General features: G+C 38.3%; 2 protein-coding genes across 2 annotated transcripts in view; one reads left to right on the forward strand and one right to left on the reverse strand.

The window, feature by feature from the left end:
* The window catches only part of LOC106872639 (isocitrate dehydrogenase [NADP], mitochondrial), a 41,227-nt gene extending 16,060 nt beyond the window's left edge, over positions 1-25,167 (reverse strand). The window contains exons 1-2 of the mRNA XM_014919699.3: positions 24,892-25,167; positions 7,467-7,558 (exon numbers count right to left, since the gene is read on the reverse strand). Of these exons, the coding sequence (XP_014775185.2) occupies positions 7,467-7,558; positions 24,892-25,003 (204 nt within the window). The 5' untranslated portion in view covers positions 25,004-25,167. The remainder of the gene's footprint in view (positions 1-7,466; positions 7,559-24,891) is intronic.
* A 543-nt stretch (positions 25,168-25,710) lies between these two features.
* LOC106872638 (NAD(P) transhydrogenase, mitochondrial) overlaps positions 25,711-25,972 on the forward strand; it is an 81,476-nt gene continuing 81,214 nt past the window's right edge. Inside the window, exon 1 of the mRNA XM_089341891.1 lies at positions 25,711-25,818. The gene's annotated coding sequence lies outside the window, so the exon portion shown is untranslated. The remainder of the gene's footprint in view (positions 25,819-25,972) is intronic.

Genomic DNA, 25,972 nt, shown 5'->3' on the forward strand with positions numbered 1-25,972 from the left:
AGTTAAACTGCAATAGACCAATGTCCCATTTAGCAAAGGTGGCGGGTGTGTCATGATCTTGGTAACATATCCCAGGGAAACTGGGCAGCTAGCCTTATAAGTCCTAAGGCTCAAGAAAAAAGTTTAAAATATAAAAATTCATGTAAGATTAATATTAAAATATGGTATAAAAAAAAAAAAACAACTTATTTTTAATTGTAACTAAGCATTTAAAGCAACCATATTCAACTGTTTTATGTCCAAAGCAGCCAGTTCTTGCCTCTCAAACCAACCCTATAATATTCTAAAAATAGATACTTACAAAATTTCAAGGCTATGAAATAATGCAGAATTCAAAATAATGAATAAATAAGGACTATAGGTGCATGCATGACTGTGAGGTCAGAAGCTTGCTTCCCAACCACATGGTTTTGGGTTCATTCCCACTGTGCAGTACCTTGGGCAAGTGTCTTCTACTCTAAACCTTGGGTCGACCAAAGCCTTCTGAGTGGATTTAATAGACAGAAACTGAAAGAAGCCCATCATGTGTGTGTGTGTGTGTGTGTGTGTGTGTGTGTGTGTGTGTGTGTTGCATTTATGTTCCCACAGCTTACCAGTTCAGCAACAGAGACTGATAGAATAAATACTAGGCTCACAAAGAATAAGTCCTGGGGTTGATTTGTTCGTCTAAAACCCTTTAAGGCAGTGCTCTAGCATGGCCGCAGTCAAATGACTGAAACAGGTAGAAGAACAGAAGAATATTTGATAGAGTAATCCAAGTGTTAAAGTGTTTCACAGGTAATAGTGTGGCAGGGGGTGAAAAGAGGGAGAAGAAGTATCCAAGACTAGGTTAATTGACAGCCTTTAATAAAGAAGCCATTAATGTTTTATAATTTTAGGAAAGGTAGGAAAAGACGTGAGATGATGTCATCTTTACTCATGAGTATTATTTATTAACAGGCTTCAAGTGAAGGAAAAGTATAATGACCTAAAACTAGGTCACAATTTCATTTTGCCACCTCTCTGCAAGGTCACAAATTCAGTTTACAAGTAAGCGTGTAAGAAGATTTGTGGTCAAGTTTGACAACGAGTATTCCAGTTGTTCAGCCAACCGAAACATTATATAATTCCAGAGTAAGTGGCTTAGATTTTCTGATATGCACTATTAACGTAATTCACAGAGAGAATTGTTTTACTAAGTTCAACACACACACACACACACACACACACACGTATGTAGCTACAGGTGTGATTGTCCTATTAAGAAGCTTGCTTCTCAATCATGCAGCCTCAGGTTTAGTCCTCTATGTTTTGCCTTTGGCAAATGTCTTCTACCATCTCGGGTTGATATCAGAATTCCAAAGTAACTTTTCATTGGCCAACTCCTTACAGGAAGATCAGGTGGAAGGCTTCTCTTGCACTTCAAAGACAAACTAAAAGACAATCTGAAGCAATGCAACATTCCATTTTCTTCCTGGGGAAACAAAGCTTCAGAATGCAGGACCTGGCACCAGTCCTGCTTCTCACTTCAAAGAATTGAGCAAATGGCAAAATGCTGCTCTGCTAAATGGAAACCTTACCTGTCATGGTGGTTTTGTGGTACGAAGCAAAGCAAGCCTTGCCATCTACTCAAAACACACAGTAAATGATCCACAAGCATACTGAGTTCTCAATTTGTTCCATCTGCCAAAAGGTCTACAAGGAACCAGCAGGTCTCAAGAGAGACATTCGTGTCCATAGATCATGATCAAAAACTTTATTTTACTGAACTCTCAATTGTTGTTCACAAAAGGAGAATCCATCATATATATATATAATCCCTGGACTATCACAGGTGTCATGTTTCCAAACTCCCCATGATAGGTGAAAATCCACGAAGTGGAAACAGTAGTATATTTTATTATTTGTATTATATTATTTTATTATAAATGCAAAACACCACCACACACTTGCCTCCAGAGTTTCGTCTTCCATACAGTAGGTGTGATTCTTTGTTTACTCATCTATGGTACCCTACGTATTTGCTTTTAATACATTTTAATTGAAGTGTTATACAGTGCAGGACTGAACTATATTTTTATTAATTTTTAAGTGTGAACATGCTTATTTTATCACAGAAAATCAAAATCTAGAAAAATGTAAACACCTATCAACCACAGAAACCCACGATATATTGAGGAGACAGCAATATAAATTTACATATATTAACCAGAAAAATCCAATGTACTTAGTGCATGGTAGATGGACTGCAGTAAGGTAAGGGATTACTGTGTGTGAATATGTATATATATATATATATATATAAAAAAACAAATGGTAAATGAGTATATGCATATATACGTACAGGTATGTGCATACCGACATCCACCTGTATGTATAGGTGCATATTTGGGTACAGGACATTGCAAACAAAACAGAGACAAGAAAACACACAAGCCACATAGAGAACATTCTACTTCATCAGCTACCTCCGTTTTAACACCGGCATTTCGAAGAGCTAGGCAGGACACATCGTTAAAACAGCTCTTCCCATGGACCGCAAATTAAATTTGTATACAGAAATTAAATCTTCCCATGGAGGAATGTTGTGGCGGACAAAAAACAAGACAGGAAAACAAACAGAAAAATTGTTTGTGTGTGAACGATGTGAGGCACGAACTTGAAAGTAGGGACGAAATGGTTCGTGAATATATATATATATATATATATACATACACACACGGTATTCCCAAACTATTTCAGTGAAATCAGGCAAATTAAAAAAAAAAACTAACAGAATTCTATGTTTATTATTTAGAATAAAACATGTATAAATCATATCAAAATTATTGAAAACTTTCATGTGCTCTGTCAAAGTCCAAATGAATCCTTGGCTTTGCTAAACACATTTTGAAGCATTTCAGGGGTTACCTCCTGCACTGCTAACTGGATGCGTTCTTTAAGGTCAGCTAAACCATTGCTACATCCTTGAGACAGGGTAAGTCAATTACATCCACCCCAGCACATGACTGGTACTCTCAGGAGCATTTGAACTCAGAAAGTAAAGAATTCGAAGAAATGGAGTTAAGCATTTTATCTGGAATGGTAACAACACTGCCTGCTATTTAATAATAATAATAATGGTTTCAAATTTTGGAACAAGGTCAGCAAGTTCAGTGAGAGGGGATAAGTCGATTACATTGATGTCAGTGCTCAAATGGTACTTATTTTATTGACCCCGCAAAGGATGAAAGGTGAAGTTGACCTTTGATTCTAAAAACAGACAAAATGACGCAAAGCATTTTCTCTGACAGGCTAATGATTCCTTCAGCAAATAATAAGAGCACTCAGAGAGTGAAAACCTCTGCCAAGGCAACACCAACGTCCTCTCAACGATTAGCCAGAGATGATTTTTAAAAGAGAATACCTGAAACAAACTCGACTGCTCTCACAAATGAGAATACTAAAAAAATGAATCCAACCGCACTCAAAAATGAAGTAAAAAAATGGGAAAAATAATCCAGAATCCTTGTCTGGTACTGGATTGATCCCAAAATCTAATCAGTTTGTGCCAGTCACGAGGCCAAATATCCCTTAAAGTTTCATCTGAACCCATCCAGTAGTTCTTGAGATATCTTGTTCATGGACAAACAAACACAACTAAAAACAATACCTCCACCCTCACTAACGCAGAGGTAATTATCCTTTCTACTATAGGTAGAAGGCCTGAAAAGTGGAGGTGGGTAGTCGATTACATTGACTCCAATACTCAAGTGGTACTTTAACAACTTTGAAAGGATGAAAGGCAAAGTCAACCTTGACGGAATTTGAACTCAGAACATAGCAACAGACCACTAAGCATTTTGCCTGACATGCTAACAGCTCAATGCTTTATCAGTAGTAGTAGTAGTACATAAATTGGCCAGCTGGCAAAATCACTAAAGTACAATGGAGAATTTGTTTCAGCCCTTGATATAACCCACCATATCCAGTTAAAATAGGTTATATCTTCAAACCAGCCAGATCAGGTCTCTCACACTTACCCTACGACATACTAAAATTAACAAGTTATTGAAATCTCAAAGCTACAAGATAATGTGAATAAATAAGCACTACATTTGATAGAATAAGCTGAATGCTAGATTAAACTCATACCAACACCACTGAAGTAACCTTATAACCGAAGGTATTCCAGCTGTAACCATCCAGTCTTTTTCTATTTACCTTGACAGGTGTGCATATGTGATATAAAAGAGATTTAACTGCTATATCTAGGAGTAATAGCATTTGTATAGCTAATGAATTAAGTACTCCAGTATTAATATAGAGGCATGTATGTGCATATAAGCTTGCTTCCCAATCACATGGCTCTGGGTTCAGTCCCACTGTGTGGCACCTTGGACAAATGTCTACTATAGCCTCGGTCCGACCAAAGCCTTGAGAGGGGATTTAGTAGATAGAAACTAAAAGTTTGTGTTTAAGAAAAGAAAAGCACATGGGCTGGATACATTCAAGGTGATACCCCAGTATGGCCACAGTCTACTGACTGAGATGATTAAAATAAGCCATCTTGGGAGAAACTGGAGTAGTGAGCAATATTGATTTTGTTAACAGATTTTTTTTTGTTTCTTTTATTCTTTAAAAGCCCAAGTATATATGAATAAAGCAATCAATAATAATGTGTGCGTGTGAGACCATGTGTGTGGGTGTGTGTCAGTGCGTACAAGTGCATGTGTATGTAGGCACGTGGTTATATCTAAGCGTACATAATGATATAATTGTATATCCTTGTGTATAAAAATAAAGAAAATTTTGAAAAGCCACCACAAGTTAACACAAAGTGTTCGGCACACGAAGCGGACACATTTATTTATAAAAACAATGATTCTTACAAGACCTGTCTTGTTTTCTTCACATCAGAATTTACTGAATTCTAAAGCAAAGGAAACAAGATTAGTCTTGTGTAATTTTTCTAATAAATGCGTGTGTGTGTGTGTTTATGGGTGTGTGTGTGTATGTATAATGTAGCTTCTATCTTTCACTTGTTTCAGCTAGTAAATAGCAGCCATGCTGGAGCACTGCCTGAAAGAATTTTAAAGTCTTATGTATCAACTCCAGTACTTATCTTTTTTTTTTTTTGAAACCTGGTACTTATTCTATCGTTCTCTTTTGCTGAACTGCTAAGCTACGGGATCATAAACACACCAGCACTTGCTGTCAAGGCATGCGGGGTGGGGGGGGGTGGGGGACAAATCACAAACACACACAACAGGCTTCTTTCAGTTTCTGTATCAAGCCCACTCAAGGATTTGGTTGGCCTGAGGCTATAGTAGAAGACACTTGCCTAAGGTGCCATGCAGTGGGACTGAACCTGGAACCTTGTGGTTGGAAAGCAAGCTTCTTACCACACGGCCATACCTGCGCCTATGTATAATTCATCTTTTTCAGCCATGCTGGGATACTGCCATAACTCTTTAGCATTCTGATTATTTTGTCAAAAGGATTGAATTTCCATTCAAACTGTTTTTAATTAATCCTGCATTATTTTGTAGCTTCAAAATTTTAACGATGTGTGTGATAGGTTGGATAGAACTTAAAATAGAATATTTAGGCTGGAAATGACCAGTTTAAGTGCTAAAGGGTTAAAAGCATTTTAGTCAGACAAATCAACTCAACCCAGTATATATATATTTTTTGAAAACTAGTAGTTCTGTTGGTCTCTTTTGCTGAACTGCTAAGTTACAGGGAAATAAATGCTAAGTGGTGGCAGGGAATAAACAAAGACAAGCACACACGACAGGCTTCTTTTAATTTCTATCTACCAAATCCAATTACAAGGATTTGGCCAGCTTGAGGCTATAGCAGAGAACACCCACCCAAGGTACCATGTAGTGGGACTGAACCCAGAACCATGTGGTTGGGAAGCAAACTTCTTACCACAATCATGCCTGTGTGTATGTGTATACATACATATATATATATACACACACACACACACACTGGGTATAATGGAAATTATCAGCCAGATGTTATATTGTAATAAGAGAGAAGTCACTCAACAGGTGGTAGCTGATTCTAAATGGTTTCATAGAAATTGGAGAGACCGACAAGGTGACACTTCTAGGCGTAAGCATAGCCATATAGATAGTAGCTAAAAATATAGCTTTGCAACTAGATGGCTCTAGGTTCAATTCCACTGGGGAGTGGGTAAAATTAATTATATTAATCCCAATATCAAGTATTATATTTCATTGACACACCCCACCCCACTCCCAGAAAGATGAAAAGCAAAGTTGACCTTGGTGAGTTCAAAACCTGTTTACGTTGACTTTGTCTTTCACCCTTCCAAGGTCAACATAACTAACAACTGCTTCGGCTAACGCCTAGCCTCATGCATGCGCTAGAAAATATCATAACAGGCATACCTGCATAGTTAAGAAGTTTACTTCCCAACCAGGTTATCATAGGTTCACTCTCACTGTATGGCATTTTGAGCAAGTGTCCTCAGCTGTAGCTCCATGATGAAGAAAACCCTTGGTAGATTTGGTAGATGGAAACTGTCAGAAGCCTGTTGTCATCGAGATACATTTTTCTTGGCTAGATACCTTCCCAGATGGGCCATACCCCACCCATTTCCAAGTAAGGTAATATCAGAACCGCCCCCAACCCCGACTGCATGACATATCTTTACAGAAGACATTTTTGTTCTTTTACTTGTTTCAGTCTTTTGACTGCGGCCATGCTGGAGCACCACCTTTAGTCAAGCAAATCAACTCCAAGACTTATTCTCTGGAAGCCTAGTACTTATTCTATCGGTCCCTTTTGCCGAACCACTAAGTTACGGGCACGAAAACACACCAGCATCAGTTGTCAAGTGATGTTGGGGGGACAAACACAGACACACAAACACATACATATATACGACGGGCTTCTTTCAGTTTCCGTCTACCAAATCCACTCACAAGGCTATAGTAGAAGACACTCGCCCAAGATGCCACGCAGTGGGACTGAACTCGGAACCATGTGGTTGATAAGCAAGCTACTTACCACACAGCCACTCATGCACCTATAGACTGGAAACAATGGGCACACCTAGTATGATATTGATGCTCATTTACAACTATCATACAATGTCAAGACAGAGACAACAACACAGATGTTAGGCTTCTTTCAGTTTCCATCTACAAAATCCACTCACAAGGCTTCTGGTCAACCAGAGGCTTATAGTAGATGACGCTTGCTCAAGGTGCCATGCAATGGGCTGAGCTTGAAAGTATGTGGTTGGGAAGCAAACTTCTTACTACACAGCCATGCTTGACATTGTAGGGTAGGTGTGAGAGGCCTGATCTGTCCAGTCTGAACATAAAACGGGTAGGGTATTTGGGCCTGATGTGGTTAGTTTGAATACCAAAGGGTTAAAGCAACAATGACGATGACGATTTCTGATGAGAGCAATTAATTTGGTAAAACACAGGCTGAGTGAGATGCTTTCGCAAAGACCAACTTACCCTCTCCTTTATCTTTTCCCAAATGATTCTGGTCATTTCATCACCATCCAACTCCACCACGGGGTTAGCCACTTCAATTCTTTTCTTTGCATCTGAAGCAAAACAAAAGAAACAAAAGGAAAAATTAAAAAAAAGACAGACATGGAGAAGTCTGGCATAACAAAATCAAAAAAAAAAAAAAGGAGAGAAAGAGAATTGTAAAAAAAAATATTTAAATTCTTTTTAATTCTTTATATCCAGATCTAGTTTTATCATTTAGCTGTTTGTCATTAAACTGCAGCCAAGTTGGGGACAACAGTGCCTTTCATTCTTTTGGGGTTGATAAAATAAATATCAGTTGAACATTTGGGAGAAGGGGTCAGCTCAATGTAACAGACTTACTCCTTATCCTGAAATTGCTGGCTTTGTGCCAAAATTTGAAACCTAGTTGTAATTATATTTATTTTATAAATGGAATACCACCTTCCTTCTCATGTATTTTTGTAACATGTTGAACAGGGGCCGGCAGAGTACATTGCTGCATCCATCATTTCTTGGCGATACACAATTCCCTACTACTCATGGCGGATGACACCATTGCACCACTCAAGCAACAGCCCTCTAACCCATGGGTTTGTTTGGGTAGTTGTTACTTGCGAGGGTTCTATTAGGTTGGAGTGCAAATCCTACCTCAACCTCTTTTGTGACATACAGAGGAAGGACTGGGTCCGTTCTTTGAAATATGCTGGTCCCTACACAACACCAGAGCAACACGAAATGAGAGTTTTGCTAAAGAACACAACACGCTGCCCAGTCTGGGAACTGAACCCACAAGCCTAGCAATTGTGAGTGCAACACCCTATCCACTAAGCCATCCAAGGGTATTCTTTTGACTGTGGCCATGCTGGAGCACCACCACGAAGGACTTTAGTCAAACAAATCGACCCCAGAACTTAAGCCCAGTACATATTTTATCAGGCTCTCTTGCCCAACTGCTAAGTTACAGGGATGTGAACACACCAACACCAGTTGCCACGCACACACAATAGGCTTCTTTTCAGTTTCCGTCTACCAAATCCACTCAAGGCTTTGGTTGGCACAAGGCTCTAGTAGAAGATACTTGCCACAGTGGGATTGAACCTAGAATCCAGAGGTTGGGAAGCAAGCTCCTTACCACACAGCCATGCCTATATATTTTTTTAAACACCCACTTTTCCATGCTTGTAATGGGGTGAAGAGTTTTATTGAGGCAGATTTTAAATGGTCAACTGCCCTTCCTGTTGCCAACCATCATACAAGGTAATAATCACCCCACTGCCAAACATGTTTTCACAATACTGAACATGAACGACACTGCTTGTATGACAGAGATGCTCATTTACAACCACCGTGTAAAGCCTAGACAGGGGTAAGGCCCACTTCAGTCACAAATGGTCATGGGATTGCATCTAAAAAGTTCCCCTCTGAGGTACAAGTCCAGGCAAGGTTGTTTATGGAAGACCAGCAGTCGCCCATACATGCCATGCCACTGATGTTATCTAAGGGAAAGGTAAAGTCTAATACAACTTGGTACCATTGATACTGCAACTCATTTCTACAGACGAATGAACTGGAGCAACATGAAAAAGTGTCTTGCCCAAGAACAATACAGCCTGATCCAGGAATTGAACTCCCTGTCTGATTGCAAGCCTGACACTAACCACTGAGCCATGTTCCTTCACTTTACGATGGTACACACACACACACAGAGGCTTCTTTCAGTTTCCATTGGCCAAACTCACATGACATAACAGAAGATACTTGCCCCAGGTACCACACAGTGGGTCTGAAACCAAGACCACATAGTCGAGAAGCAAGCTTCTTAATCACATGGCTACACCTGTGCAAATATGATGTGAATGTGCATCTGTGTCCATTGAGCAAAAGTACCAATTGGTATACAGGTAATGAAATAGGTCTCTTTTACACCAGAGTAGGCTTTGCCATTTGACAAAAGGAAATCAATAAAAGTACCAGGCTGAAATAAATGCTGCAGTCAAGGATAATGGACTTTCCCATTGGAGACGATGCATGTGTGTATAGAAACAAGACAAGTTTCATGATTTTAATTGGGCACAGTAATACTAATAACCTGTTGTTAGAACTCAATACACACGATTGAGAATAAAATGTTGGCGGAGTTGCTGAGACCCCTGTTGGTCATGACTGACCCTGGGATTGCACCTAGAAAGTTACCCTCCCAGGTACAAGTCCGGGCAAGGTTGTTTTTTTATTTTTATGGGAGACTAGCAGTCGCCCATGCATACCGACCTCCCCTCTCCATGCCATCAGTGTTATCCAAGGGAAAGGAATAGGCTTATACAGCTTGGTACCTGTGACGTCACAACTCATTTCTACAGCTGAGTGAACTGGAGCAATGTGAAAAAGTGTCTTGCTCAAGAACACAACATGCAGCCCGGTCCAGGATTCGAACTCACAACCTCACGATCATAAGCCCGACGCCCTAACCACTGAGCCATGCTGAGTACAGGACATAATATTAAGGAAACAGGAGTTAAGTAAACAAATTCCTTAGCTTACAGCTGTTTCTGCTTTAATGAACAGTACACTCAGAGCTGAATGCTTATGCATCACATTATAGCATCCTTAGTTCAATAATGTAAGCCTTATCAATATCAATTTTTATCAATTTTTAAAACTCTGCAAATAAATGCATGAAATTTTGTTAATATTAGGACAGAGTGGAAATTAATATGCACAAATCAAATTTTGCAACACCACTACATCACATGAAAAATGACATGCATTTATTGTTTACGTTTATCGTAATTTGAATTTAACATATGATAGCATCTCATAAAGCACGATTACTATACATCTTAAATTTGCAGAAAAACTTGTGGTGGGTAGTTTAGCTTAATCAGTCTAAGAGCACCGCGACGCGTAATCACAGAGGTAGTTCAAGTCTCATAGCTAGCCGCCTACACTTTTTTCTGCAAAATAGGGGTAGTTTATCCTGTTCAGGCTATATTATTAGCATTATCCTGCATTTGAGAATTTTTTAAAAAAATCACTTCTTCAACTTTCTAAGACATCTCAACGCCTCTAAAAGCAAACTTCGTTTGTTTGTTTACGTTCATCGTAATTTGAATTTAACATAGAAATTGAAACTTTTGGTACACCCTAGATACATCTCAAGCTGGCAATTTTGAAAAGTGGAGGCAGGGGGTACATGATGTTAACGAGCAATAAAAACTACAAACTATTGATACCTGTTGTTATTCACTTCTGGTGCAATTTCATCTCACCTAGCTTTGAGTATACCTTTTGTCTTTCAAAGGGGACCTCCCTTAGCCAAACCACCAGCCCTATTAGCATTTAACAACATGCATACATTAAAGCATATGATATTGAAATATCATAGGTATGACCAGGCAAGTCCAACATGTGACAAATAAACCACATGGGTTAAGGCTTTAATGTCAATTGTGTTAAACTCCCACCATCTAATTGCTACTTGTCTAACTTTGCATTTGCTACATGCTCACCCTATCAGGTGAGTCTTCTGGTTGAATCTGCAGCATGGCGTCATGTGTTAAATTAAACCCATGCTCTTTTCTCGTGTGTGTGTGTGTGTGTGTGTGTGTGTGTGTGTGTGTGTGTGTGTGTGTGTGTGTGTGTGTGTGTATATATATATATATATATGTGTATATATATATATGCTTACTTGAAAATGAATGTGTGGTGTCCAATCAAATATAAATATACTCATTCATTTACTTGTTTCAGTCATTTGACTGCAGCCATGTTGGGGCACCACCTTTAGTTGAGCAAATCGACCCCAGGACTTATTCTATCAGACACCTTTTGCTGAACCGCTAAGTTACGGGGACGTAAACACACCAGCATTGGTTGTCAAGCAATGGTGGGGGGGGGGGCAAACACAGACACATGAACATATGCACACATACATATATATATATACTTATACGACGGGCTTCTTTCAGTTTCCGTCTACCAAATCCACTCGCAAGGCTTTGGTCGGCCCAAGGTCATAGAAGACACTTGCCCAAGGTGCCATGCAGTGAGACTGAACCCGGAACCATGTGGTTGGTAAGCAAGCTACTTACCACATAGCCACTCCTGCACCTATATATATATATATATGTATATATATATATATATATCATTTTATATATAAATATATATATGCATATATATATACACACACATACATCTTTAACGTGCTTTTTCTATGCTGGCATAGGTCAGACGGTCTGACTGGAATTGGTAAGCTGGAGTGCAGCACCAGATTTCAATCAGATTTGGCTTCGTTTCTACAGTTAGAAGACCATCCTAATGCCAACCACTCCAAGAGTGTAATGAGTGGTGCTCCTTACATGCCACTAGCATGGGTGCCATATGCACAACACAGATACACACAAAATCCTCCCCACACCATTTATTATTTTAGTCAGGCATTCTCTTAACTTCAATAAACTGTAAATGAATCATTTTTCCGAATATCGACTATTTAGATAGCATAAAGCAAGAGAAATTCAATAAGTTATTATACACTAACAATATTTCCCGAAACATCCATTAAACAGTTTATGAAGATAGATTACATAGAAAAAAAACAAACAAAAAAAAAAGGGGTGGGAGTATGGAAGTTTCAGCTCTAGATTGACCTGGGTCATGGTGTCTTAGAGTTCAAGCAGTGCATTTCTCTATACAGTAGCAGTACTGCTTAACACTCCTGAAATAATATCCACTTCAGGGTCAACTAATCTGAAGAAACCTTCAATCTCACACCCTTAAATTCCCCCATCACCACCACCACGTACTTAAATGAGGCACAAGACAAGCTCAAGTGAGTCTCATAATATGCAAAGTCAAATACTAAAGAGATAAATTTTATCATTGAAGTGACTAGCAAGGTCCTCAGTGCTTAGTTCTGCCTACTTACTTATCCCCTACTTCAACACACACACACACAGACCCGCACACCATAGAAACTGCTAAGTGTGTAATATTTCTTCATAGATAAATTAAAACATTGATGAAAATCTTGTAACATGAATATCAATATCATTAATATAACAAACACCAATAAATAATGTCATAATTGTACCGCAGAATAAACGAAGGTTTTTGTAACCAACATCAACAGGCAAGATGTAAATACCCATATATATATATATATATATATATATATATATATATATATATATATATATAACGTGAGAGATTTCGGGGTTGGGGGTTCAACCCACTAAGGGATAGTATCTATTCAGTATACTGCTGGGAGGATACCCAATTATTGCTACACTAGTGCTATACTAGGTGCAATCAATGGGAGCGGGTAAAAGTGGAGGTTTTACCCAAAATTTGTGTAACAATTAGAAAATGGAGGATAATATGCTGAACCCAACTACTTATATATGTACTATAACTTGTAACCAGAATTTAAGGATTTATGTAAAATGGATCAATCAACTTCTGTTTATATTTCTTATATAAACATTCCCTGCAAGTTGTGAAAGAGGGAGACCCAAGAAGACATGGAGCAAAGTATTGGAGGTTGATCTCAAAATGCCAAACCTTATTACGGAGATGACAGGGCAAAGATATGTGGTGCATTGCTGTATGAGAAAATCGGCCCACCACAATCGAATCGCGATCCTACAACCAAAGTGCCATGCAAAAAGCACCGGTGCCACATAAAAAGTACCCAGTACACATGGTAATGTGGTAGGTGTTATGAAGGGCATCCGGCCATAGAAACCAAGCAAAAACAGACCATGAACCTGGTATGACCCCTAGCCTTGCCTATTCCCATCAAGCTGTCTAACCTATGCCAGCATGGAAGATGATAACCAAACAAGGGAACATCTTTGTGGTAGTCTGGCAGCAACTGTCTTCTGAAGCCTCAAGTCAACCAAAATGAGTGAATGTGGTTGACAAAAACAAGGAACCCCAGTTGTGTGTGTGTGTGTGTGTGAGAGACTTGATATTCCCTGGTTTTATTTGTTGCTGTTTGAGCAAAACGGCAATGTAATATTTATGTTCCTTGTTGACATTGATTTGTTGGTCTGTACTTTCAAAAATACCAGTGGAATATCTTGGCTTGGTCATCAGACTGTGACCATGCAGGGGCACCACCTTGAAGAATTTTACTTATACAAACTGACCCCAGTCCAATGTTTTTTAAAGCCCAGTACTTATTCAGTTGGTGTCTTTTGCTGAACTGCTAAGTTAGAGGGCTATAAACACAGATACATATGACAGGCTTCTTTCAGTTTCCCTCTACCAAATCCACTAAGGCTTTGATCAACCTGAGGCTATAGAAGACATTAGCCCAAGATGCCATGCAGTGGGACTGAACCCTTTCCTATATGGGTGTCAAGTCAACCTCTTACCACACAGCCAGTCCTTTACTATAAACATTTTGCACCCCACCCCGGATTTTCCTTTAGCCAGACGCTCTTCCTTTTGCCAAATCTCACTGGCTTCCAAGCAATATTTTCCCCATAGCTTGACTTTTTTTCCATGGAAGACTGAAAAACAAGCTTGATTGTATGACAGTGATGCTCCTTTACAACCATCACAAGGATAGACCCACAGCATGGGCTTTGTTCAGTTTCTGTGTTTACCACATCCACTTACCCAAGGTGCTGTACAACGGGACTGAACCTAAGACCACATAGTCAGGAAGAAAGCTTCTTCACCACAGCCACACTTACTCTTACTTGTTTCAGTCATTTGACTGCAGCCATGCTGGAGCACCACCATAAAGGGTTTTTAGTTGAAATCAACCCCAGAATTTATGCTTAGTAAACCTAGTACTTATTCTATCAGTCTCTTTTGCTGAACTGCTGTCAAGTGATGGTGGCAAACCTTGCTGTACTCTTTCACCACAACTTTCTCTCACTCTTTCTTCCAGTTTCTGTTGTACCTGTATTTCAAAAGGGCCAGCTTTGTCATGGTGAATCTCCCCCGAGAACTACATTAAGGGTATACGTGTCTGTGGAGTGCTCAGCCACTTGCATGTTAATCAGATCAACTGGAACTCTCGTCGACATAACCGACGGAGTACCACATATATAACATGTACACACACACACACACACATGACAGGCTTCTTTCAATTTTCACTCAAGGCCCTGAGGCTACAGAAGGCCCTTGCCCAAGGTGTCATGCAGTGGGTGGGACTGAACCCAGAACCATGTGGTTGGGAGTGCCTGTTTTTTTATTTAGTAAATATTTGCATAAATATCTTCCACTTTAGTTTCCGTTAACTGTTTTTATCAACTCCTGGTAGATGTACATGTGTGTGCATACAAATAGGTACACATTTGCACATAAACATGCATTTAAATACTAGTGTGTATGAAATTCCTTTACAGGTCAAATGGGAGACTGAAAAAAAGCACAAAACAAAAAGAATTGTGATATTGGTTCAACAGATCTGTGCCAAATTCTCCAGGATAACTTTCTTTAGCATTCACCCTTTCAAGGTCATTACATAAAGCACCAGAGCAAGAATGGCAGGTTGGCAGAATTAGTAGAGCTTGAAACAAGATACCTTGTAGTACTTATACCTGATCTTGTGTCAGTCATTAGACTGTGGCCATGCTGGGGCACCACCTTGTGGAATTTTAGTCAAAGGAATTGATCAATACTTTTTAATATACAAGCCTGGTATTTATTCTATTGGTCTCTTTTGCCAAACTGCTAGGTCATAAGAAATGATAACACACCAACACCAGTTGGTGGGGAACAGACTTCTTTCGGTTTGTCTACCCACTATATTTACAATGCCTTGATCGGCGACTTGTCCAAGGTGCCACACAGTGGGACTGAACCCAGAACCATGTGGTTGTGAAGTAGCAGTCTTAATCCATTGCCAAGTCTTTGAATATTGAACAGAGTTCACTGAGGTAAAAAGCATTCAGGAGTAGGATTCTCGTTCGAGGATCACTTCTTTCCGGGGCTCTGGAAAAAGGGGCCATGGGTCCACCCATCCATTTGATAGTAAGAGTTCTTCACAGATTTTAACTGAGAAAATCAAAGCCCAAAGACAACAACAGCTGGGAAGAAAAAAAAAATGCAACATGGCACAACTGTTTGTTTACACACACACACACCTGCGTTAGACAAAAACATCAACTAATAAACTGTTAGCCTGTAGATATCTGTAGACAGGAATTCATATTAGCTCAGCTATGTGGAAGAAAATCTTGAGAGGAAAGATAAAAATAGAATAAAGCAAGATGAAATATTTATAAATGTCCTTCTGACGGAAGGTTATTGAAAGCAATCATGAAGAGTGGTGAGGAGATGAGTTTAATGAGGTTGTGTGTCATATATATATATATATATATATGTATATATATATATATATACACACACACACTCTTTTTACTCTTTTACTTGTTTTAGTCTTTTGACTGTGGCCATGCTGGAGCACCGCCTTTAGTCGAGCAAATCGACCCCAGGACTTATTCTTTAGAAGCCTAGTACTTATTCTATCGGTAACTTTTGCCGAACCGCTAAGTTACGGGGACATAAACACACCAGCATCGGTTGTCAAGCGATGTTGGGGAGGACAAACACAGACACACAAACACACACATATATACGACGGGCTTCTTTCAGTTTCCGTCTACCAAATCCACTCACAAGGCTTTGGTCGGCCCGAGGTCACAGTATAAGACACTTGCCCAAGATGCACTCAGTGGGACTGAACCCGGGACCATGTGGTTGGTAAGCAAGCTACTTACCACACAGCCACTCCTACGCCTGAATAAATATATATATATATATATATATACACACACACACACACATACATACATAAATGCGATGGAGGCGAGAAGCAAGAGGGAATATGATGAATGAAGTAGGAGAAGGGGAGAGTAAGTGTTGTATTAGTAAGTCCATTCCCATCCACCACCACCAGCTAACACAAACGAGATGTCACAGCCGACATAGGTGAACAAAAGCAGCAAGCAGGTTTCCGTTGAATAGCCCTCGGTCAGCTCTGATGACAGTTAAACCGTGACCATCCCAGACTTTTTTTTTTTTCAGATACGGTGTTATTAAGATCACATAAGAGTTTTAGTCTTCGTACGAAGGGAGTTGAGGAAGACTAGGCTGCTATTTCGAGCTATCAAGCAGTCTTTCTGACCTCGCTGGTGACGGGAGGATTAATTCATTTGATTAAACATACATTGAAAGTAGGCAGGTGAGAAGGTTAAATAAAAAAATCAAGACAGAAACAGACGAAAGTGGGGGAAGAAGAGTTTAATGAACATCATAGAGTACCTAAGATTCAGTTTACATGTTGAAAGGAATATGTAAAAAAAGAACCTGACTTATAGCAATGCAGAACGGAATACGATACTGAGAGAATACAGTCTCGCCTGCACATTTGTCTCTCCAACACACACACACACATTATATATATCATAAATCAGATATTTCAATGCTGGAGCACTGCCTTTAGTCGAACAAATCGACCTCAGGACTTAGTCTTTGTAAGCCTAGTACTTATTCTATCGGGTTTTTGCTGAGTCACTAAGTTACGGGGAGGTAAACACACCAACATCGGTTATCAAGCGATGGTGGTGGACAGTCATATAATACACAAATGAAAGAAGCCTATCGCGTATGTGTGTGTGTATGTATGTTTATATATATATATATATATATACACACACACACACGACGGGTTTCTTTCATTTTCCGTCAACCAAATCCACACAAAGCTATGGAAGACACCTGCCCAAGATGCCACGCAGTGGGACTGAACCCGGAACTATGTGGTTGGGAAGCAAGTATCTTACCACACAACCATATATATATATATATATATATATATATACATATACATATATATTAGTCAGTGGATCATGTATCCGAAAAAGAAGAACACCCTGAAAGAGCAGTAATGCATCTACATGAAGTTAAATATACTTGCAAAGAGGGACCAAGCGATTTATGGATGAGAAAACATCGGTCACTATGACCGGGGACACACAGAATCAGAGGTATCCAATGCAGAACTTTTATCTATATATAGCACACTGCCCCCATAATAGGGAGAAAAAGTATGCGGGGTGTGTGTGTGGGGGGGGGGGAAGATACATCGAGGGTATTATGCAATTAATACTCCCCAACAACCTCCGTCACTCGGAGTAAACCAACGATCTTTGAAAATTGTCGCTTGAACAAACGTGAAGAATGGTAACCGAGTTGAGTCGGTGAGAAGAACCAGCTACATCCATCCATACATGCATGCAACTATTGAAGCAGTCAGCTTACTTACACGTGTACATCAGCGAACATTACCATTCTCTCCAAACACGTACCCGACACGTAGCTAGAGGTATCCGATCCAGAAATTTCAGTTTAAATATATCGGAAATTAGAGAGTAACCGCCAATTTATTTTTTTAATTAGACGTCTTCAATGACAAGATTCAAAATAAAAATAGTTTCGAAAATAATGTATACACACATCCACACGACACGTGCGGGGTGGGGAGAAAGAGACGCATGCGGATTATATAACAGTTTTAAGCACAGACGCACTCGTTGCTTTATCAGTCTGTCTAGCTTTATAAGGGACCGAGCGGTAATCGATACCCCGTCTTCACAAAGAAAATAAACAAACTTGGGTCATAACTGACTGATCGAGCAGATATATACTCAAAAGTATTCCAGCTGTTACTATTTCATTCCTTAAAGGGAAAAACCTCCATGTATCTCGCACGATAGGCATTGTGCAATATGCCCTTTTTATGATTGTAGTTTAGGAGAGATTTGGCTGCTAACTCTAGCATGTTGAGCGACCACGTCAGACACGTCTTCGTTAGCCCTGCCTAGGAAGGTGATGTGAGGTTCATTTTTCTGTCTTCATAAAACAGAAATATACGAAGGCCCAACACAATATATCGTGTTAGAACCTGCGAATCTAGTTGATTTCATCAACTGCTAGAAATAACAGCCAAATCTTTAATCCTTTTGTTACTATATATGTAAAGGTACACTGCCTTTGTTCCAATCGGTTTTGAAGGTAATGAACTCAGTAAAAGGACTCGATATTAAGATGTTTGGAACATAACTGACATGGAATTTTAGTGGAAAGTTTTAAAGTAATTCAATTCAAAACTGGAATTTATTATACAACCAAGGGTGGTCTCAGGCGTTTTGGTATTGAACGGGTTTCAATCAAACCTCACCGTATTAAAAATAAATAGGAAGCACATCACGAAAAGATAGAGAAGGCTGACTGGTTTACCTTTGTTAAAAGGCCTATTAAACAACAGTTAGAAGAACAATTTCATTGACCCAACTCTCACGCACAAATACAAGCTGTCGGATGGGGCAAGCCGGCACATATTCTAAAGAAAATAAAACGGACTAAAAATGCGGAAGAAGTCAGTCATGTCACCACCAAAAAGAAAGGGAAAATGTCATCGTATGAATAAATGGGTTGATTGATGACTAAAATGTTTAAATAATATTCGGTGTAACGTTTCATGTGGTTATTTTTTTTTTAAGGCGTGTAATATAAGGAATGCAAGGCCAATAATTAACCACAGCAAGTTTCAGGATATCGCTTTGAAATGCAGTCTAACGAACGTCAGCATGTTTGCTGTAAATCAGTAGAGGAGTATATTTAAAGATGAAAAGACTAGACTTCAGCACAATTTTGCTCAAATATCACGAAAACAAAGAGCTGGCGCCAGGGTATTCAGAAGCCCTATGACAACCCTACATATATGCGTCCCCTTTCTCCCAGTCTTACAATTGAAAGGCTCTTCAAATTTATTTTTTCTACTTTTCCCCAGTCTCATCCTGCTGTTTTAAGACCATTCGATAGTCCCCTTCAGTCATCACAGACTCCACCACTCCCACAAAAACATCTTAAAAGCTCCCAGCGACGGATTTTAATTCAACACCACTTCAATGAATTTTTTAAATAATAAAAAAACAAACAAACCCCGCTTTATTTCTGCAATCAAATTACACAACAGATCACATTTTAAATTATAATATTCAAATACAAAGAAACAGTAAAAAAGAATGGGGTAAGGCAGTACCAAATGGAGGAGGAAGGGGCGACGGACGACACACCTTGGAACAAAAGGTGTACTCAGCCGCGCCTCGGGGTAATGACCGAGATGGCGTTGCCGCTGAGAATACCCAGCAATGCTAGAGATATTCCTTTACTTCTTTTCGGAGGTGACACGACCACGAGAAAGAGGGGAGAAAATAGAAAGTGCTTTGGTCCACTAACCTAATGTGTATTTTACAAAGCATTTGGTTACTACTGGTTAAAAATATTCTTGTCAGTGGTTATCGTTGGGTCAAGGTAAGTTTAAACTGAATAGCCCTATGATGAAAGGCATTCTAGCTCCAATTTATCTGCTTTACACGTATTTTATTTTAAAAGGCGATAAAGGTTTTATTTGGCATCTGTCTAGCAGGTCGAGCGACCGCATCAACCGGTTGGGGAGAGGGAAACTACAAGTGCATAATTAGTATCCGTGCTTAGGAAAATAAGGAACCGATTAAGTTTGCAAATTCAAAAGTATTAACTATTTATATATATTTAATCACTATCTTTGTCTATCTTAATTTCTACACAATATTTTTCAAAAAAGAAATTGTCATTGGAAGGTTTCAAATGCGAAATTACAAATTTTTTGCTGGCAAAATTGAAACAAAAGCGAACTCATTTGAGTTCGTCAATGATAAAAAACGTGAGTTTCACGCCTTTTTCGAAGATATTAACGCAATGTGTCTCGTGAAAAAAGACCACACTCGAAAATTCAGAGTCAATAACTGACACATTATGCTTAATGGCATATATTCCGGCTCTTTACGTTCTGCTCAAATTCCGCCGAGGTCGACTTAGCCTTTCATCCTTTCTGGGTCGATTAAATAAGCATCAGCTGAGCACCGAGGTCGATGATCCGAAATTCCGTCAATGTAAACGACGACCCCCACCCACCCATACATTGAAACTGCTGGCGGAATTTTCAACGAATCAGACAAAATATTTAGCAGTATTTCGTACGGCTTTTTACCCTCTGAATTCAAATTCCACCCAGGGCCTTTCAGGGTCGATGCAGTCGACTTACCGCCCACCGACTAAAATTGCTGGCTTCGTGTCAGAATTTTGAAATTATTACTTAAAGAAAGCAGAATATAGGTAATCAAATCCACTTGAGAATAACCCGTAGTTTTTAACTGAACAAATTTTACTTCTGGACGATATTAGTTTAATTAAGCATCCACTTTGATGTTGCATTAGCTATCTCCAGCTTGTTACCGCCTAATGAGGAAGACGAGACGAGCTTAACCGCTTATATAGGAACGTATATCTATGACGGGCTTGAACCGAACCTTTACTAACAGGCAACAAGCAAAAGAGTCTGACAAACTGTTCAATTTGTATTTTATGTCCTTCAGAAGCACAGAATAGCTAGATTCCATTGATGTACCTTTCCACAAAAAAACACATTACATGGATATCGGTCACTCCGACCGAGAGAGTTCAGTTAATTGTTCCTCTAACTAAAAACCGTCAGAGAAATTGAAAGTGACAGTAAAACGTGAACACGTGTACCCTCAATGTAATCACCTTCAGGCGGAATTAGCGTGACACAATGTAACAAGGTTATGCATTTTAAATCAGATACAACCCATACGTCGAGGCTTCTACAGTTTCACATACAAGGTGTACGTGTTACTAACTACTGAGCTAGAGCCAACGAGAGAACCTCTTCGTGGTCATTCACATACTAGAAAGAGTAGGCAAAACTCCAAAATGACATCGTACGGTTTTAAAATAACGTCAGTTTGGAAAATGGGACATGATTAGAGCTAGAAAGTAAAGCCTGATCAACCACAGATGACCTTAGACTAAACTACATTTTCTTTTTTAGTTTTGATCACCATGGCTTACACGACGCTAGAAGTCCATTTTATATTATATAGTTTCTAATTTAGGTAAAAAGGAGTTAGTCTATACGATCAACCCCTCCACTCAGACTAGTACGCCACTGAAAGCACGCGAAAGGTGACCAGCTGATATCGATGGGATTAGAACACAGAATGTAAAGAATTGTAAGAAAAATTGACTAACAATTCTGGGAGACTTCCGTCCGTTTCCCCACCAAAAACAACCCTTAGAAAAATCCCCCCCCCCCAACCTCCCTTTTCGGCTACGGAGAATACGAATCTGCAAAAAAAATTGGCAAAAATCGACATTTCTAAATTACCACCCCCACCACCATTTTTAACTTTTTTCAGAATTTTTTTTTTTTTTTTCAAAATATGCGGAAAAATACGGAGATTATGATTCTGAAAAAAATTTCCAAAAATTTTTCTAAAATTTTTTAAAGAATTTTTTTGTTCTTCTAAATATGCGGAAAAATAAGGGCATTATTATTCGGACAAAAATTTCAAAACATTTCTGGTTACAGTTTTAGGGTTAGGGTTGGGGAAAAAAGTCAGAATTGAAGAAGTTGGGAAAAAATTTCACAATGCCGAATATTGGCAATTTTCCGGAACCTCTGTATCCGAAAACGGGGATATTTGGCAAACAAAGAAATTTTTTTTAAATAAACAAATTTGGGAGAAAATGGGGGTGGGGTGGCGGAAGTCTTTCCCAATTCTGGTTATAATTATGCAGAGAAGCACACAGTGACCAGAGGTTTATTAACATCCGATAATCAGGTCGATTACATGTGAGGACTCTTCAATAGGTTGCTTTTCAATTTGCCTGTCTAGAAAATGCAATTGAAAGAGTGCGGATGCGTGAATAAGAGAAAAAGAGACAGAAGAGTGAGGCGATAAGGATATTTTTTTATTTCTGAGTCAAGAAATTCATCACAAGAAGGAAATAATACAATACAGAAACCATTCAAAAACGGAAATTGGAAGCAAGGAAATGAAATCAATACGAATTAGGGTTTGGTGGCTGGACAGACAATTCTTGGCACTTATACGATTACGCTTTTCTTTTTCATTTTTTTTTAAACCGACTTTTAGTTCATCAAGAATTCACAATCAGCAAAAAAGTTTGAATTTATTTTGATAAGAAATTGATCAGGTTTAAAGGGTTCTACTGATTTTTTAAAAAACCTTTTGTACACACACATTTATTTCTATCAGCAGCCTCTAATTCTATTTATATCCAAGAATTGGAATTATATCTATACAATAATTTCATATATAATTAAGAACTTAATTCTTATAAGAACAATATATACAAGAACTATGAATATAAATTCATAGTTTATATATACAAAAACTATGAATATAAATTTATATTTAAAAAACTTTTATATATATCTAAAAAGAAAATATAATTACAACTGCAAACAAAATATATTTATATACATAAAAAACAAACGATTTATATCCATAAATCAATTCTCTATAAAACGGTGCGACTTATCCACGGGTAAATATGACAAAATCGTACTAAATAGTATTACCAACAACTGTAATTACTAATTTGCTAATACTAATTCTAATCAGCTTCCGATTTAAATATATTTGCAGAGTCTAAATTAATGATGCTCAAAATAACTCGAAAAGTAACGGGGAAGGCGTGAGAAAACCCCCTTTAAAAAAAATCACTACCCATCTTCGTTAGATGTTAAATAAATTTGGCGGATTTTCGGAACAAAATGAAATATATAAACCGGTTTTGTGTTAGTGTGTACATGTATCAAGAAAACCTGGAAGCAATATGTACAATCATTTCGAATAAATCTGTAAACGCACCTTGCTTATTTATATATTTGTCTGCCTGTCTATCTATAAAAGGTGTTATCTCCATCTACAATACTGAGAAACAGAAAAATATGTCATGAAGCAGGGGTCGAAACCTTTTTTTCTTTTTTAAATATAACAGACTATGAGGAAGCACGCGGCCAAAATAATTTTGGCCGACTATTTTTACAAACTTAATCCCCACAAATCACTCCACAGCATTCAGTACCTTCCCCACCAGCATTATAAGGGCTTGTTTGCGAAGGACAAAGCATACCGAACACTAGGTTGTTGCGAACGAAAGGGGAGAGCATATAAAATAAGGAAAACGAAGAAAAAGAGAAACTAAATCAAAGTTTAAAAAAAGAAAAAAAAAAAAATTTAACTGGCGCCGTTTGCTGGTACTTTTCCGAATTTCAATAGCACATTCGTTTCGTCACAGATTATGTAATTTTAGTTATATTCACCTCATTTCGTCTTACTGAATCAATACTAAGAGTGGAAAGGGACTGATAAATCGACATATATTTTATCAATATTTTAATAAAACAACTACAATCTCACAATAAAATGAATGTAAAGGATTCTCTATACGGTATATATACAGTTTAGAGCCTCCTAACTTTTGTTTTATTGTATTTTACTGAAATAATTCATTTTTATACAAAACATTTCGCAGATGTGTTTTCGATGGTGTAAAAAACAAAACAAATACATTAGGATTAATTTTTTTGGGGGGGGGGGAGGGGGGTTAGACACCTTTTATCATTTTGACCCTACTGATCAATTCCTCATAACTCTTTAAAATACATATATTTTGAACAAATACGCAAGGTTAACGCGTCAAACATACGGAGTTCACACATACAAATGAAGTTACGGAAATTAGTGTTAACAAAAATCAGGGCGATAGAGAGCCACTAAAGAAATTTCATGACTATAATCATTTACGTAAAATTTCGTTTAAAAAAAAAAAAAAAAACCTATTTTCCAAAAAGTTATGAGAAAAAGCCGGGCGGAAGAGGCATGAAACTGTAGCGGTTTCACAATACAAAAGGAGTATAAATACACACACACACACACACACATACTGAGTTTTAACTATTATTGAAGAAAAAAAGGCTACGACAATGTTAGATGCTAAAAGAAGCGGTATTTCTTCATGGCAATTGCGATACTAGGTATTAATTTATAATTATATGTAAAATATATCCTGTAAATTTTAATTAACGAACAAAAGGCCGATATTTAGGTAATCGTACCGAAAGATCGCCAAGATTTAAATTGTCAGAAGAGGGTAACAGGAATTAATGGGATTATGATATCCAGGATTTCTTAAAGATATATTATTTCGCGAATTAAGCGAAAAATTATTCGGATGGTTTCTTTAATGATTCTTGAACACTGTTATAGCGAGTAGTGCCGGAGGAAATATAAGGTTTATATTTACTAATCAGGTCTGCGATCCGGTTTCAATTCCCAGTTAGTAACAAATTTATTTCGGGCACGTGGATTAATAACAAAAAGGAATAACTGTCACTTTCCCTCCTCCTTCTCCTCACACTGTGGCTTTGATGTATAAGAAATTTTCATGGATTCTATTAGTTTTCTTTTTTTCTTTCCTATTAAAATAAATATATACTCACAGTTGCGTTTCTGCTGCACAGTTAATGTTGCCGGTGCAACTAAATTGTGTAGAGAAGATGATGTGTGGCGAACAAGTAATTTCGAAGCTACCGATGCAACAACCTTAGCCATGGTGCGTTTACAAGAACCGACTGAAAGAAGTGGCGAAATTGGTTTAGAAAGAAAGAGGAGAAATAAATAGAGAGAGAAACCGATAGAGGGAGTGAACAGTAAATAAATGGAGAGAGACAGAGACGGACAGAGAGAAGGTTCTCTTTAAACAGACTCCGGGCCACACTACAGCATGGGATTATGCTATTAGCCCACATGGCGGGAAGGGGTGACAGGTTGTTGCTTGTGGTTAAAAATGCGCTATAATTGTGACTGACAAACGATGTGATTGTTAACAAAACACTCAAATTATGATTAAAGTATTAAAAAAGAGAAAAAAAAACGCTGGTCAAGATCTTGTCGGTATCATTTCTTACCGACATTTACTATTCACCAACCATTCATCCCCCATTGTTTTGTTATATGCATATATCGTTGTATTTTCTCTTTTGCCATCCTTGTAGATTTTTTTTAATGAGTTGCAGCTTTGCTTGTCACATGATTAAATAAGCGTTTCTAATTGGTTAGTTTATCTGGCTTTAATTTTTCTCTTACTTCTCCTACTTCCCCCCTCTCCTTCAACATATGAATCATTCTTTTTCTCGTACTTTCATCCTCTCTTTATTCCTTTCTCTCTCTTTGTATATTACTCTCAATTTCTTTCTTCCTTTGTCTGCCTTACTTTCTTTCTCTCTCTCGTCTTCCATTACATGTGCAGTTCGTTCTTTACCAGACTCTGCTTGTGTTGCTGGTAGAAGCACCGATCCTTTGCTTTCCTTTCTAGATATTTTCTTGTTATTCGTTTTTTGACACGAATGCCAAAGTCGGAATTCAAAGTAAGTAACTCAACGCCTATTTAAAGTTTAGCTTTAAATAATATTTAGTTAATTTGTCAATGAATACAAATGCTCTTAATTGATTCGTGTTTGCTCTTCCCCCCCTCTCTCTTTATCACTATCTCTCTCCTCTCACCTTCTCTGTTTATCACTT

The sequence above is a fragment of the Octopus bimaculoides genome, chromosome 25 (genome assembly GCF_046866305.1).
Source record: "Octopus bimaculoides isolate indiv1 chromosome 25, ASM4686630v1, whole genome shotgun sequence".
In the NCBI taxonomy this organism is placed as follows: Eukaryota; Metazoa; Mollusca; class Cephalopoda; order Octopoda; family Octopodidae; genus Octopus; species Octopus bimaculoides.